Raw genomic sequence first — 17,894 nt, forward strand, 5'->3', positions numbered from 1 at the left:
CAGGGCTTATGGGATCAGAAACTACTTAAAAGAGAACTTCTAACAGCATGAACAGGAGCCTGTAGTGCTCTCTGGATCTTTTTAGGGCCATCCCTACAGAGTTCCTGATAACTAAGCCAGTCAGCAGATGATAAAATACAAATCTATTAAAGGCAATCAAAAAAGGTCTAGAAAAAAATCCAACCCATTTCTTTATACAGGCCTAGCAGCTGCAACAGACCCTCTTCATGGGTATGTGGAGTACAGAGTTTTCCACAAGCCCACATCACGATGCATTTACTTTAGTAAGAAAGTCAAGTATGTACCTAATTATAATTTCAAACTATATCTCAAAATAAAATGGGTGCAAATCATATTTTATTGTGATGACATTTAAACTTGTTCAACTTTACCACGCTGTTGTGAGATGTTAGTGTTCTTCCCTCTTTACAATCGGAAGTGAAGGCTGAATTGGCAAGTGATCTGCACAAGATCTCAGATAAGAGTCAAAGTCAGATTTAGAATACTGGATTCCTACTTCCCAGTCCTGTACTGGGATCCTTGCATTACTCCTTCTGTCTCAAAGAAACAGAATAAGTGATGCATTTTAAAGCAAACATACATCCGCAACTAAAAGGCAGTAGCATAACTAGCAGTGGGTGTGCAAGCCACCAGGCCCGAGTGCTGACTTAAAAGGGCTGCAAGATTGGGAGCTATCACTGCTACCAGCCCAGCCACCGTTGCTGCTGCTGCCTCTAACGTACAGGCTTGTTATACCTCTGCTACCAAGGGCATGTGAGGCATGACTACTCTGTAATACTATAGTTAAGGTACAGGAAAAAGAAGAGAGGCAACATCTTAGCTAAGGTTTATTACAAAAAATGCCAGCTATCTCTATTATCTCAGTGGAAGTCCTCAGTCTGTGAGCAGAACTCTGATTACTAAGAAAGTATACAACCCTTAGTCTAACAACTGAAACTTTGTTACTGACTTACTAAGAAGAGTATTGAGTATTTTTTTTCTCAAGTGGATGCTCGTCATTGCAACCCAGCTATCTAAGACAATAGAAAATGTAGTATGCCATAAGATTTACCTATAATAAGGAAACAAGATTAGCACAAGTTAATGCTTAACTCAGCATCTATATACACCTGTGAATGACAGGTACAATAGTAGTCCCCTGGGGCAACCATGAATTTTAAATCACTGGAACTGCATGGGAAAGTCTAGTGCCTTTTTGTTATAACCCTGGGAAGGGGAAATGACCCCTGTGGGTTTCACATAGGAGGGTCAAAGCACACTCCCTCCTGAGGAAGTGTTTTAGGCATGTGACACTTAAGACATTTTAAGTTCTTCTTTCCCCTGACAAACAGAGGCTTTAAATCCAGATCCTGTTGTCAAAGGAGACCTGGGAAAATGTTTTTTCCCTTATCTGACTAGGCAAGAAACCCACCACCCATATTATCTACTCCCAATATTACAGCCTGTACACTTTGTTACTAACCAATAACAGATTAGGTTTCTTGCTGTCAGTGTGATTTCAATTACTTCCATCTGTATCAAGAAGAATGACGTCTTCTGAGGGTTTTAAAAAAGTGTTCAAGCTTTTCATTCATGTTCCTCAATTTGAAGTGGACAGGCAACATACGATTTTACAAGACATTATGGCATAATGACTGTTTTACTGTGGCAGTGACAACTGCTACAGAATAGCAAGGTCCCAAACACAAATTGGCATACAGTTTACTTTTGTACAAATCAGGCAGCAGATGTGTATGATGCTTCATAAATAAATACAAAAATAGATCTTTATCCAAAGGACTATACTAATATCCACTTCAAACTATACATCCTAACATACCTGGGGAAAGCGATGCAAATTTCACACAATCAACTTCTCTTTAAGTGACCACATCTGAAAATGAATTAACACATCTGCACAAAAGTGGAGCCAAGCATAAACAAAATAACTGAGCCTAATTGACAAGATGTTTATGTTTCTGAAAATATCACTAGTTCATTGAAAATGGTGAAAACTGCATTATAGGAAAAAAGGTTTTCCAGGTGGAAGAGTTAAACTTGTTGCATTTTTTCTCTGCTTCATTATCTTCACACCAGAGAACAACACTACAAATGTTTATATTTACAGCTCAGAGAAGTAAAAACAAGGGCATTCACAGTTGAACATACTTACACTTACAGGAACAAGAACATAGTTTGTGGTTTCACCTCTGATTTTGGAGACATTGCTTAGATTTTGGGGGGATAGGGGTTGTGTTTGTTTTGTTTTGGGGGGATAGGGGTTGTGTTTGTTTTGTTTTTTGATTTATATGTACCATGCTTGACACCACCCAGGTCAAGTACAAGAAGTAGTTATTCAGATCAGCTACAGTCACATTGGAAACTGTGGGAAACAAGGGCTGGGTTCAGGGTATGCCAGTGAACATGTATGGGAAACAAAAAAAAAAGGAAACACTGTATGAGAAACAAGAAACCACAGTTCTTCCACTAGATCCCTAGAGGTAACCCAATCTCAGTGAAAGTGCATAAGAAGCCCTATTTCCATACACTTCACCTCATAAAAGTTAGCTGAAACAAAGAAACATCTGCTCTCTATACCAAACTCTTTGGAAGACCCAGGGAGCAGTTGTGGACCCTTGATCTAAACCAGTGTGATCAAATGCTGTAATTACTACACAGCAACTTTGCTTTATGGACTGCCCAAGCAGCCTGCAAATTGGCCTTTTTCTTAAACCAGCGGAAGGCACAAGTACAGGTGAAACAGTTAAATCAATTGCAGAATTTCAGGGGGAGGGAAGGGGTTAAAAAAAACCCAACTTTTTCTGGTTGTGCTAAAAGTCTGCATAGAACTAACAAAATAACAAGCAAAAGTATATTTTATTTTGAAAAAAAGCACTTGAACCAATTGCATTATTGTGTTACTCCCACCTAAACTAAAAACTCGTGCTTCACAGCTGGGGCACAGATAGTAAGGCTGGAACTGACTGCTTATTTTTCAAGTAACCATACTCCTTGCACTGTTGCAGTAGACTTCTAATAAGTCTGCATCCCCAAGAGTACGTGCTTGAATTCAGCCTTGACTGCTTCCAGATAGAATTATTCCACAAGTTCTCTGATTCCTTGGTGTTGTGCTAAGAAGTTTCAGCTTAAAAACGTGCATTAAAATTGCTGACACAATCTGAGCCATGATATTTATTCCCTCCCACCTACAGTGCAAGGGTTTGTTTGGTACAACTTCCATCCGTGAGCTTGCAAAATGGTCTCTCTAAATGTCTCTGCTTTCACTTGCTCAGAAATATTCTTCCAGGACTGAAATTTTCCATGCTTAGTGTCAGCCAAGTGCTTTTGTTGTTGTTGTTGTTGTTTTTAACTGAAAGAAGAAAATGTGCTCTCCACCCCCCATGCCCCATTTCTCAGTTATGAGGCTGCAGAATGAGAAATATGAAAGGAGATCTTCCCACCATAAACTATTCTTTCCTCCCAAAACAAAAAATGACTGAACTTTGAAAATCCATAAAGTTATGTATTTTAAAATTGGAAGTTATTTATGATCATCTCTCACCTCTTGCATACGCAGTCCAATGTATTCATTCAGTAATAGTGCACCAGTACCAGAACTTCTAATTAAGCTGTAGCACATATTTTAAAAGGCATATCTAGGGTTGATTTAAAAACTGGAGAATCTACCATGTCCCTCACTAATACATTCGTATTGAAGGATATCCATAATTTCTCTGATGAAAATTGCTTATGTGATAAAATATGAAACAACTGGATAAACTAACAAACAAAAAACAATATTTAAGCATGCCTACAAACCAACAGCTAGGATACTTAGCAGATCAGCAAAGGTTCAACCTTTGACATTACACTTCACATTCTCCCTGTTTTGCTTTACAGTCATAATGCTACCACAGATCTGGAGTTGAATATCTGATTTCCTTAAATCCCTTTGAAAATCTGTGTCTAAATGGTAGCATTCTTAAACACAGAACATTTTTCTACTTTAAAAAATAATTAAATGAAGAACTCAAGCATATATGTTAATAATTAATTCAGAAAATTAAAAAAAATATAGGAAAGTCAAAAGTCTTGCCTGACCTGATTGTCCTCTGAGATGACTTTTATGCTGCCATTAGCTGTAATAGAATTATTTCTGATTTACACCGTCACAGCTGTAGGAGAGAGACAGGCTGATGGCTATTCCAGCTCCATTTTTCATTGCTGTATATTTTGTAGCAGCTGTTTGCACATTTTAGTAGATGTACCACTGCCAATACACACACCAGAGTTAGCTAATTATGCAGGGTGGTTTGTTGGGATAAAAATCCATTCTAACCCACCCACTGATCAAAATGGAAAAGGAGATACATCAGATATATTTGAGTTTTCAATCTGGCACACACTCTTATGTTTGAAAATGTATAGTCATTTAACAGTAAATCAAGAATAGGAGAGGCTGTGTGTGTGTTGTGATAGGGCTTGTATGTAAAAGACTTCATTTTCATTTCCCAATTTAATTTTCTATATTATCTGCACAACCTTACTGCTCCATTAATATTAAGAATGCAATTACTGTTATATATTTTATGCATATGCATGGCTTATTGAATGCAAAAACCAACATAGTGCAAATTCTGACCCGTCTTGCTAGGGACAGAAAGAGCTCTGTTAAGAGGAAAACTAAACTGACTATAATTCAGAGAATAGGGAAGGATTACATGTGGATCTATGCAGGGGTTGATTGTGAGGTGAGAAAGGCTCAGGACAGAAATGACACAAACTGGTATAAGTAATCGGAAACTAGTTCAAATCTGCAACACAACAGAAGTTCAGTGCACATAAATTGCTTTCAAAATGGCTGAAGCAGTTTAAGATAAAAATGAATGGATGTAGTATCAGACGTAAGTGGTTTAGACTAAATCAGTTTATTGAACGTCTCTTCCAGATCCCCTCACGATTCCAAGTTAACTCAGCATGCTTTGCACCCAGGATGCTTTGCACCTCCTCCACAATCCCCTCCCCCATCACCTTGCAGGGTGGGCAAGCCTGCCTTGAACCAAGCTGTCTGCTCCAGGTGAGCAGAGAGGCATGTTCTAGCATCCCCCAGCACGTGGCTGCATTTCAGGAATCAAAAGTGAATACAGGCTTACCTCGTTTTATTGCGCTTCACTTTATTGTGCTTCGCAGATATTGCATTTTTTACAAATTGAAGGTTTGTGGCAACCCTGCGTCGAGCAAGTCTATTGGTGCCATTTTTCCATCAGCGCCATTTTTCCAACAGCATTTGCTCACTTCGTGTCTGTGTCACATTTTGGTAATTCTCGCAATATTTCAAACTTTTTCATTATTATTATATTTGTTATGGTGATCTGTGATCTTTGATGTTACTATTGTAATTGTTTTGGGGCGCCACGAACCGCGCCCATATAAGACGGCGAACTTAATCGATAAATGTTGTGTGTGTTCTGAGTGCACCACCGACCGGCCGTTCCCCCGTCTCTCTCCCTCTCCTCAGGCCTCCCTATTCCCTGAGACACAACAATATTGAAATTAGGCCAATTAATAACCCTACAATGGCCTCTAAGTGTTCAAGTGAAAGGAAGAGTCGCACGTCTCTCACTTTAAATCAAAAGCTAGAAATGATTAAGCTTAGTGAGGAAGGCATGTCGAAAGCCGAGACAGGCCGAAAGCTAGGCCTCTTGTGCCAAACAGTTAGCCAAGTTGTGAATGCAAAGGAAAAGTTCTTGAAGGAAATTAAAAGTGCTACTCCAGTGAACACACGAATGATAAGAAAGCGAAACAGCCTTATTGCTGATATGGAGAACGTTTTAGTGGTCTGGATAGAAGATCAAACCAGCCACAACATTCCCTTAAGCCAAAGCCTAATCCTGAGCAAGGCCCTAACTCTCTTCAATTCTATGAAGGCTGAGAGAGGTGAGGAAGCTGCAGAAGAAAAGTTTGAAGCTAGCAGAGGTTGGTTCATGAGGTTTAAGGAAAGAAGCCGTCTCCATAACATAAAAGTGCAAGGTGAAGCAGCAAGTGCTGATGTAGAAGCTGCAGCAAGTTATCCAGAAGATCTAGCTAAGATAATTGTTTTTTTAGACATAATGCTATTGCACACTTAATAGACTACAGTATAGTGTAAACATAACTTTTATATGCACTGGGAAACCAAAAAATTTGTGTGACTCGCTTTATTGCAATATTCGTTTTATTGCGGTGGTCTGGAACCGAACCCGCAATATCTCCGAGGTATGCCGGTATCTGTTCACTTGCGTATTGGTTCAATCTATGGAGCTTAGACCAACCTGCAAGGATGGAATAGATTCAGCCTCAGGTTGACTGTACTTAGCCTTAATGTCTTTTATTGCATTATCTCTATAGCTGGGAGAGATGATAAACAAGTTTGAAGCACTAAGTGCCTTTTTGCAGGTCTGCTCCCTCTTCTAACCCCTCCTTGATAAACGGGAAAAGAACTCCACAGAAGTTCCCCATGCACAGCCAGGTAGCAGAGATACCTGGTAATAGGGCTCAGATGCTACTTAGAACAAAGTGTTATCCCCCACAAACCCCCATACAATGTACACTACGGTTCACATGCTGCAACTGCTACTCTAGCTTGAGTGCAAGACCACTGGTAGAGTAGCTCTACTATTGCTACATTGTCTGATTGATGGAGTTCTCTTTTATAAGTTTTGAGGATTTCCCAAGGGCAGAAATTAAGAGATAGAAGCAGCAAGAAGAAAATGGACTCCGAGCTGTACAGGTGTACACCACTGTTGCTATCGTGGACCTCAGTTCCATAAAGAATTATCCAAAGACTTAGACCTTGGAGGTTCTTAGACATAGTTTGTGCTTCTTCAGGCACCCTGCCAACCCTTCAGCTAGAACAGAGTTCTCTACAGCTTGTCTTTTGACCCAGCACTTCTCAACATATTCATCCTAGTAACTTGTCAATGAATCCTTTTACTCCTCCTGAACTGAAGAGCTATGGACAGAAATTACGCAATAACCAGTATACGTGACTGGAAACCAGTTCAAATCTGTAACACAACAGAAGTTCAGAGGTCATAAGCTGCTTTCAAAATTGCAGGGGTTTAAGATAAACTTGATGGATGCAGTATCAGTCTTAACTGTGTTAAACTAAATTGGTTTATTGAGCTTTTGTCCCAGATCCCCTCCAGATTCAAATGAACTCACAGTCCCCAGCATCCCAGAATGCTTTGCACCTGCCCTGCAAACCCCACTTGCAGAGGGTGCAGGCTAGCCTTGGCCCAAGCTGGCAGCTCAAGCTGAGGAGGAAGGTGTGTTAGCATCCCCCAGCTTCTGACCTGGGCTGCTGCAAGCACGTGGCTGCATTTTTGGAATTGAAGGTGAATGTCTGCTCACTATTGGTTCAATCTACACAGTTTAGACTAACCTACAAAGATTGAATCAATTCAGCCACGGGTTTTTTGACTGTCTGTACTTAGCCAAGAAGTGGACATCACACTGAGAGTACTGCAGCCATCGTTTAGTAATAAGAAAAAGATGGTTATTTTAAGGTAGAGAAAGTATAGAAAATATTTTTTTAAAGAACCTTAAACTATAAGGAAGTAAAAAAGTCACTTACGACATGTTGGAAAAAATAATTCCAAATTCCCATCAGAAATGAAGGTCATTACTGTCCAACACAAAGTAGAACACATGCAATTCTCAAGACAAAGGCTGTATCCATCTCTGGCCTTTGAATAGCTTGATGACTTCTGAAAACCACAAGGGAAGAATAATCCTTTCCCTCTTCTGATTACCTTCAGGCAAATTAAGATACTTACTGAGATTGGTCCCGAAAAGTTTAGGAAAATCTTTTGGCAGTCAATGTTAACATTTCCTAGTTCTGTACTTCCCCATTTCCAGTCCACTTCTGAGAATATTTCTAGCTTTCTTAGCACTGATCTACCTACAATCTTGCACCAAAACAAATACATCTGCTTTAATTCATATTTTTTATTTCAGTGCAGTAAGTCTGTATATGGACACTCATTTTAGAATAAAAATAGATTTTGGAATAAAAATCCAATATTTCAGTTTTGCTTTTTTATCAAAATAAGTGTCCATATCCTGACTTTCACCAACATAAAAAGGTGTGAATTAAAACAGATTTAATTCAACCATGGCTGTTGACAAGCCCTAAGTGGGAAGACTATTTTCTTCTTACTTGTCTCTTGAGTATAAATTTCATTAGCAAAGCTATAGATGGTGATAAATTACATTTAGCAAGTGAAGGTTACTGTTGATCTACTCTGTCCATTTCTTTCTTTTTGCGGAAGCAGTTGGAATTTAATTTACATACAGGTTCCATAATAAAGAACACAAGAAATGGGAAAAGTGAAAGAATAAGCATACATACATACATACATACAGACACACACACACACACACACACACAACTATATATATACACACACACACACATACAATTGAATGCTATTAGCAGTTTGTTTCCCACATCTCTTTTAAGAAAAAAAAGAAAAAATTTTACAATCTAATGCCCAGCTCTTCAAAGTTATTTAGGAACCTAACTCCTACCTAGGAAACTGGGATGTAAAAGCCTAAATAACTTCTGGGTTTACATTTTGGTTTCACTTAAACTAAAATAAACCAGGAGTAACTCCAATAAAGTCAGTGGACTTGCAGTGGTAGCATAGGTTCAAAATCACCCTGCCCATTTCTGGCAGTCCTGTATTCAGACTGGAGTTGTAGGTGTCATTCTTCTTGACTTCTGGGACCAGAGAAGTTTGGTTTACATGTTTAATGCTCTCTGCTGCCACCTACAGCACCTTCATGTTCTTTACAGAAGATTTCTGTGGTCAATTTTCTTTCTAACCACGTTAATCTTATGAACTATAGGCTTCTGTGCATGGATGTCTGCATAGACCTTGGGAACATACCGGTTCCAAAATAAGAACAAAGAAAAATGGAAAAAGTGAAGGATGATAGGAGCAGTGCCAGAATCTAACTGCAAATTGGCTACATCTGTACTTGCCTGCTTTGCCTCAAAAAGTGATGTAGACAGCATCTGCTGCTTGCACTTGTAATGATTGGTTTAGAGTTGCACTCAAGCCCACCTTTCATTCCTGCTCCAGCCAAACTTTAAAAGCCTGGCAATGACAGCAATGGCGGCATTTCTATGCAAGCAGCAGTGAAGGAGTCACTTGACTTCATCATTCATTATAATCTAGCTGATTCCTTCTAAACCCTTCATTCCATTAATGTTCCACTAACCAAGTTATACTTTTTTCCTGAAATCCTGCTATTGACCACTCTTAGTGATGCATCTCCTATATCACAGCCCTACAGACTAGTTTTAACTTTTGTTAAAAACATTGCTTCAGCTGTGGAAATAACTTTCAGTGAAGCATTGGATGCATTGTCAAGATGCTCAAGAAGTCTAGAATTTGTATCAAGCATCTGAAAGATACATCATGGGACTACAATGGATATACACTAACAACAGGACTAAGAAAACAATATATTTTGATTATTTTTTGCCTAGTTTGTTGTGTTGTATACATATTAAATGATATAGCAAATTAATGCATGTTCCAATCTAGTTATATTTGTTTTTGCTTCAACCTTAAACTGAATAATATACTCCTAGGCTCCTGGCATATTAGTGAAGCTTCTGTTTTCTTCTTACCAGGAGAAAAAGTGTGTATTGTGATATATGTCATGACACACCACACTATTTTCACCCCCTTCCAACCCACAGCTTTTTTGTCCTTGATCCACCCATAGCCAGAGACATGTTAACATTGGCATACATATGTGTCACTGGACTGAGACCTTGATCATTGAGTCAGTTTAACTCCCAAATTAACTTCTTCATCCTTTTCAGTTGCAAAGTACTGGACTTACATCAGGTAAAACCCTTTAGTTTTCAATTTTAACCAAACAGACTTTTCTTCACCCATATTTTTTCTCTTTGGAGTCACTGGCATCCTATACCTTGCAAGAGGAACCTAGAAGACTGGACAATTGGGTCCTGAATATACAGCTCCAGTTCAGAGTTGTGGCCCAGTGGGAAGGGTAAGAACTGTGAGCCAGGGTCTTCTCCCAACCTTTCCACCAATTTGCTTACAATTCTAGCTACTTACTCAGCTTTTGTGTGGCAGCACTTCCCAAGTAAAAGAAGATAGTGACACTTATACAACTGCGTTCATTTCTTTGATTTCTGTGCTATACATTACTATCACTATCACATTAATAGAGGCAAATATTGAGGCAGGTTTGAATGGAAATTCAAAGCCTACAAAATTTAACTGCACAGGAAACTGTGTAAAATAGAAGGCACCTGTCTACCATATACATACCTCAATGCCACTACAATACAACCATTTCCAGAGGCCGGAGGAGAAAATGTTTGGACAAGGATACAAAACAATTATGCTGGCAAAAGAATGTATTTGCTTTGTAACATGTCTGTTCATTCAAGTCCTTGTTGTGCAACTGGGTTCCTGGGTTACTTCGGGCATTTAATTTTAGAAAAGAGATATTTGGTGGGGGACGTGCTAAGGATTTGCAAAATATTAAATGGTGAAGACAAAGTAAATAGGGATTTACTATTTACAGGAAAAGTTTCCTTAACTGGCACCTTACAAGCCAGCATGTTCTAGTAACCATGATGCCGGCTTGCAAAGTGAAACCAGAAGTGCCCACTGTGGCAATTCCGGTTTCTCCGAGCCCCCACAGCCCAGGGCATAGCAGGCTGCGCAGGCCCTGCCTCCCTGTCCCACAGAGCCCGCGGGACAGTCAGTGATGAGGCGGGAAGGGCAAGTCGAAACGGAAAGGTGCTGTTTCACACAGCCCTAATCAGTATCAACTGAGCACAGAAGTTAGGGATACAGCCTCTGAATCAGAACTGCCTATACCTTACATGTTGAAGGCTTTAAGCCAGAGGAGCAATGGAAAAAAAAACTGGTTATGCCCAGTTCACTCTCCCTTTCAGCATCTACTCTCTGCCATTGTGACACAGGATACTGGGCAAGGTGGACCTCTGATCTGTCCCAGTAAATGGCAATTCTAATGTTCAAACTGATGGTCAGAAAAAGCCGATACCTGTATTTCTGGAGAATGAACGTAGCAAGCATATTTGTATTACTTGCCATAAAAAAACAGTGAGAACTTTATTTAGCTCATACTTCATACAGTTAAAGTGTTACTTATTACAAACTCAGTTCAGTACAGCAAAATGTTTAGTAATTATAAAGAGATTTTTTTAATAGAAAATGAGTTTATGATTTCATTTCCGCCTTTACTATTTATGCAACATCCAGCTGTTATGATCAAAAGCAATACCTTATCAGTCAACAGATTCCTTTTAAAATCAGGCCTTCAGTGAGATCCAGTTAGAGAGATAACTGGCACAAGCAAAAAACTCTAGTTAGTTATTTACCTCCAAGCGTCCTTCTAGCAAGACATGCTCGCTAACCTATCTGAGTTGCATGGAGCTGAATAGACCAATTCTATGGGACTAAATCCTTAGTAAACATGTTTTACTTGCAAGAGAGATAGCAGAGCCGAAAACTAGAAGTTTCCGCCTAATCAAAAATAACTGGATCATTTTTCTTTGTTCAGTCCTGAAGAAATAAACCACTAAGTGTCAAAAAAAAGTTCTTTGAAATGTTTGGTTTCCAAAATGCCCTTTCAGCTGAGAAGTAACAAGATATTTGACTGATCATAGTAGGATTCTAACAACTCACAAGAGATAAAAGCCACAAAACTGAGCATTTTACATTTTTTTAAAAAGTCCCATTGCAGATGGACATCCTTCCTGTAAATTGAGAACAATATATCCCTTTTGTTTACAGGTCTGTCCATGGAAAGATCTCCATAATTTGGCAACTTTTGATCTGGATGAATTTTTATCCCCCATAAAGTCTTTGGAATACCATTCTAACCACAAGAGACCCCAGTTCTCTTCCTGTATCTGAGTAAATCAAAAGCAACTTAATTGACAACGTTGTAAAGATGTACAGCTGAGAACTAGATTCTCTCAGCCACTTTGGATTTGCATATAAGTAGGGGTCTAGTCAATTCATGATTTAGCAGAAACTGTGAAATCTGGGATTGTCCGTGAAATCAAGTTGAAAAAAACCAAGATTGGTAATGTACAGCAGGGACAGGCAATTATTTTGGGCAGAGGGCCGCATACTGAGTTCAGAAAGCCATCAAGGGCCGCACGACAGGCAGCCCAGGGCAGATAAATATTAATTTTCTACAATTTTAGTGGCCCCACGGGCCAGATAGACTGGCCTGGCGGGCTGCATCCAGCCCCAGAGCCACATTTTGCCCACCCCTGGCAAAATCCGTACAGGATCTAGAATTGTCCCCAAAATCAACTCGGAAAAGCTTTAATAAAAACAAAAATGTTGGTTCCCCAGTAGGAGCCAGTGGTCCTTGCTGCTGCAGCCCAGCTTCACAGCCTGTGCAGTGGGGAGGGAGAGCAGGGGAAGGCACCGGCTTGTCGGGCTACACAAGGGAAGCAGACAAAATGATGGCTGCCCCTTAAGCCCTCTTCCCCCCCTCCCCAGGGCTTCTCCACCAATCAGCGCTGAAGGGTGGAGCTGGGAAAGATGTGCAAAATTTGCTCTTTATGCCACAACTAACCCATGAAAATTATTTAGTCTCTCTGTGGTAGACAGAGAGGGGGGAGGAAAGGAGCATGGGTGTGCAGATCAAGGCCCACACGGTGAGGGAGGGAGTGAGGCTGGGACAGGCACTGCCCAGCCCTTGCAGGACACGAGATGTAGCTCATTCAGAAGGTTGGGGGGGGAGGCTCCCACTGCTGCACACAACTTGGGAGGGCATGGGGGGGTGCCCCCAGATCTGTGCGTGCAGGGTGGGCTGCTGCTGCAGGCTGGGGCTGCACCGGGCTCTTTCTGGTGGGGGGAGCTGGGCTCAGCTGTGCTCGGGGAAAGCGGCAGCAGTGCTGGGAGGGCGGGTTGGGGGGCTACAGTAAATTTTGGGGTGGCTGCAGCTTCCCCTATAGCCTTGCTCCCAGCACCACCGCCACCTGCCCCAAGCACAGCCAGCCCAGTCCCCACTGGGAAGAATCCGGTACAGCCCCAGCCCACAGAGACAGCCACCCTGCCCCACACAGATCCAGGGGCACACACTCCCATCATGCCCTCCCAGGGTGTGCTCAGTGACCTGAGCTGCCTCACCCTCCCTGAGCTCCCCAGAGGAGCTGTGGCTTCACCCCATGCCCACCCAGCCCTGGCTGGGCCCCACTCCCTCCAAGGAGCCTTGATCTGCCCCCAGTACCCCTTCTCTCCCCCCTCCCCTTCCACCACAACAGGCTTACCAGGTGCATGCAGCTCTCCATGCTGTATCAGAAATTGGACAGGTATCAGCCAATTTGCCTCCTTAAAAATCAGCTATTAGTATCAGATTCAAAAATCCCTATTAGCGCACCCCTAATAAACACTGTGTATGAGATTTTGGACAAGTGGTCAAAAGAAAGCCTAAATTATCAATTTTGCAAGTCTGACTGGCAATAATACCATTTTGACTAAATTTAGGTATATCTGCAGGATCTACACATTAAACAGTCTGTGTACGCACATCAGCCCCAGAATCTAGGCTTAAAAGTGTGTGTCCATGTGTGTATGTATCCGTGTGTGTGTCAGCTACAGGATCTAGGCATCAAATGTGTGTGTGTATGCATGCACGCACGTGCTCCTGCGTGCAGATCTAAGCATAAAATGTGCTTGTGCACACGTATGTCCCTGTGTGTGCATCAGCTGAAGGACTTAGGCATATAATGTGTGTGGGTGTTGTGGGGGGTGTCCATGTGCGGATATTGGCTGCAGGATCTAGGCACCAAAGTGTGTGTGTCTGCTAAACGATCAAGGCACCAAAGCATGTCCGTGTGTGTGTCCATGTGTGTTCAAGTGTGTGTGTGTGTGTCTGCTGCAGGATCTAGGCTTCAAAGCATGTATGCTTGTGTCTGTGTGCATGTCAGCTGCAGGACCTAGGCATAAAAATATGTGTGTGCACGTGTGCCCGTGTGTCCACTGCAAGTTTAAGGCATCAAAGCCGGCTGTCCACTACAAGCTGGGGCTCTGCACCCTGCTGCCTTGCCTCCTGCTGCCAGGGGGCAGGGGGATGAGCCATGCAGCCAGCACACCCCATGTCCCCTGCCTGCTTGACAGGTGGCAATAGTGTTGCACAGCTGAGCTCCTGGGACAAGGCAGCAGAGCCCAGCCTGCAGCAGGCAGCCCGCCTCTGCCCCCTGTGGGGCACGGGTCCCATGCCTCCCTAGGAGCATGCACTGCTGCGGGGGGCCATGCCCCTCTGCCATGCCTCTGGATGACCTGGCCTGGCCCCAGAGCCCCATTCACCCCCGCCTCGATCTGGCCCCCCCTACCCATTTCCCTCTACTTACCAGCTGGGTGTTGTCTGTGTGTATGTCAGTGTCTCTGTGCGTCTGCTCCTTACTCCCAAGCCACAGCCCACCCCGCCCTGCTGCCGCTTCTCATTCCTAACCCACAGTACCCGGCCGCCTGCTAGGGTGTGTGGGGACCCCCCTCTCCAGACTCCAAACCTCACACACACACCCACAGTCCCCCACACCTTCACAAATAACACCCCCCCACACACACACTTCAAAAATAGCATAGCATGATTTTTACATGCTAATCTCTTGATTTTTTAAGAATTCATCTCATGATTTTTGACACGGTGGAGTTGGCAATACTGTATCAAAGTGTGCTTCTGTGTGTACCTAGGCATCCATGTGTGCACGCCTGTTTCTGCTGCAGGATCTAGGCATCCAAGTGTGTGTGCGTGTGTATGTATGTCTCCATGTGTGTCTGTCTGCTGCAGGACCTAGGCAAAGTGTGTGTGCATGTGTGCGCGTGCGTGTGTGGGCGTGCGTGTGTGCGTGCACGTGTTGCCACGTCAAAGATGATTATTTTGAACTATATTTCAGGGAAACATGCAACCTGAGTTCAGACCATTGCAACAAAGGGGTGTGGGAGGGGAAGCCATCTGCTTTGTGCATAAGCATCCACAACAGCCACAATTCAGTTAACACTTTTCTGGATGGTTTGTTTGGTCTGGTCTCAAACTGTTTATTTCCCTCTTGCTCTCTGGAACTCACATCAAGCATCTGCTGTGCGATTAGAAGACGCTTCCCTGCCAGACGCAGAATCAGCATCACCAACACCGGAGGCAAAATATACATATCTGACACTGTACAACTCATTGATAAGGCGTGGGGATGGGGAGAGGGGAGCAGAGCCTGGAGACAGCTTCTCCCTCCTCACAAGACACTATCACAGATCCAGTGCCAGGGTTGCTTTCACCAGGAAGAAGAGATTCCTTCTGCTCTTTGAAAAGTCCTCTCTCAAGATCTAGTATCTTACAGACTCGGTTCTTTGGGTAGATGTGATCTCTTTTATTAGACCACCTAGATGGGAAAAAAAATGTTCTTTTCAAGCTTTCGGGCACAAACACCCTTCTTCGGGCATAAGGAGAGTCAGTATCTTACAGAGCCTTTCTGCAGTCTCTCTTTTCAAAACAGAGTTCCAGCCACCGAGATCATCAGCGAAGCCTGTTCTGGAACAATTAATATTGCTGCAAAAAAAAAAAATACCTTTTGCACTGGAAAGACCCCAACTACTCTCCCAAAACACAGCAGGCCTTTCTGATGGGAGACTGTCACTGAAAGATCCCAAGTGAGCTTGGGAGTCGGGAAGGAGGTGGTGGAAACTTTATCAGGGTTTTCCTCCTAGGGTGCAATAAACCCCGCTTGAAAATCACCACTCCAGAAGGGCTCTGCCTCTCCAGCAAGGGGAGGAGGGTGGGGAATCACCAGCCTAAAATACTGGGAGTGGAAGGGGGGAGAAGAAAAAATAAAAGGAGAAAGGATGATCTGCTTTCTCCTGCCAAGGGAAACCCAGAAATGCTTCAGCTGCTAGTGAAACAGAACTAAGGCTAAGAGGTTCTTTGGGTAGATGTGATACCTTTTATTAGACCAACTAAATAGTTGGGAAAATTGCTCTTTTGCAAGCTTTCTAGCACAAACACCCTTCTTTGGGCATTGGGAGACTGCTGGTGTTTTGGGAGACTAGTATGGGGCTCTTCAGTGCAAAAGGCTGGAACAGGTTTAGTGCTCTCCTGGGTGGAACAGAAGGCAGTATGCAGAATCAAAGTCTGTGAAAATGCAAATGCCTGGCAGTGAGGATCAGAGGGGTTGAGAGACAAGAGGTGAGAGCCTAGGTGGATGGGGTGGGGGAGGTGTTGAGCTGGTGATAAAATGTAGCTGGTAAAATGCAGACAGGTTACTGGGGGTGGGGGGTGTAAATCAGATGGCAGGCAGGTTATAATATGCCCTAAATCCAATTCTATATTTAACCCCTGACTTTTTGTCTCCAGTAGTGAAGTTCATAGGGTGGTTTGGTCATTCCCTTTTGAACTAAGGCTGAGAGTTAAATCACAAACTTTCCCAGCAAATCACTGCTAACTCATTAGCACCCCTGCTTGAAGTGCTGACCCCCCGCAGGGGCTGCTGCTGCCCTGCATCCCCCCCCCCCCGCCCCTTTATTTTTTGCCGATGTCCCCAGCACCGCCAGGGATGTACTCACCCCACAGCAGGCAGAGGAAAAGTTGCACTAGCCAGAAAGCAGGCGTCTCCATCCCGACCCCGGAGGCAGCAGGGGAAGCAACCCGGAGCCTCCGGGGGAAAGAGCCCTCATGGGGAGGAGGAGGAAGGGCGGCAGGTCCGCAGTCACTTCGGATCACCCCCGAGCTCTCCGGCGAGGCGACTCCTCCGCGTCGGAGCCGGAGCAGCGGCAAGCGCGGGGGGGCTGGCTGGGACGTGCGCTCTCCCCCAGCCCCTCTCCTCCTCCGCTCCGGCCCCAGATGCGATCTGCTCAGCAGCCTCCCGGCACCACTGAACTCCCAACTTCCATTTCCTATGCTCCCCCCGCCTCCTGCAGCCCGCCTAGGATTGGGAGGAGGATGTTGTGGCTCTTCTGGGATCCTCCAAGGCAGCCGATGGGCAGTTAGGGGGGCTGGAGGAGGAGGAGGAGGTCTTGTGCAGGGGAGTGAAACTGAGGAGGGAGCCGGGGGCGCCCCAGGGACATGATGTGCCTGATGCCTCTGTGGAGCCTCTGTGATTAGGGAGCTTTTGCCTAGTCTGCTCGTACCCTCCCTTCCCATCCTTTCCTTCCCAGTGAGACTGGGGCACTCCCTGGCAAATACATCCATTGCCTCCAAGCATCTCCTTCAGCAAGGAAAGGACCGAGGGGAGCAAGATCCAGAGCTGTCAAGGGACTGCCTGCCCCTGAGCTGGGGCAATCTTGGCACGAGCTTCCTGTGCCAAGATATTTTAAAGACTGGGATGATGCAGAGGAGCACCTGGAGTTATAGAGGCATAGAGAAGTAGGGCTGGAAGGGACCTCCAGGGGTCTAATCCCGTCTTTCTTAACCCGTGTGTCATGACCCAAAAGTGGGTCGCAGGAATATATGAAAAGGCCACAACCAAGCTTTAAAAATGGATTCTCCTCTAAAGGAGAAAAGTGTGGGAAAATCTCCACGATGATATCAAATACTAACTCTTTTGGGGGGAGGTTTCATTAGAAAAAAACTAAGTGAATGGCTGTTCACCAGGGTACCCCAAGGGAGGACAAGGTCTAAAGGTCAGAAGCTGCGGGGAGATTGTTTTAGAGTGGACATAGGGAAACACTTCTTTACCCAGTCTCCAGAGTCTGGAATAGACTCCCCCCCAGGAGCCCCAGGAGCAAGCATCTACTCTAGATACCTTTAAGAAACACTTGGATGCTTATTTTGCAGGGTGATCTGACCCCAGCTGACTTCCTGCCCCTTGGGCAGGGAGCTGGACC

The 17,894-nt window shown here is 43.7% G+C and overlaps 1 protein-coding gene across 2 annotated transcripts in view; it reads right to left on the reverse strand.

The window, feature by feature from the left end:
* RAMP3 (receptor activity modifying protein 3) overlaps window positions 1-17,030 on the reverse strand; it is a 97,610-nt gene extending 80,580 nt beyond the window's left edge. The window contains exon 1 of one of the 2 annotated variants that reach the window (XM_090049964.1): window positions 16,635-17,030. In XM_090049964.1, the coding sequence (XP_089906090.1) occupies window positions 16,635-16,686 (52 nt within the window). In that variant the 5' untranslated portion in view covers window positions 16,687-17,030. The remainder of the gene's footprint in view (window positions 1-16,634) is intronic. The other variant, XM_090049963.1, reaches the window with a different exon arrangement.
* Window positions 17,031-17,894: the final 864 nt, after the last annotated feature.

Source organism: Crocodylus siamensis, chromosome 5 (genome assembly GCF_052110815.1).
Source record: "Crocodylus siamensis isolate JL-2025a chromosome 5, ASM5211081v1, whole genome shotgun sequence".
Classification (NCBI taxonomy): Eukaryota; Metazoa; Chordata; order Crocodylia; family Crocodylidae; genus Crocodylus; species Crocodylus siamensis.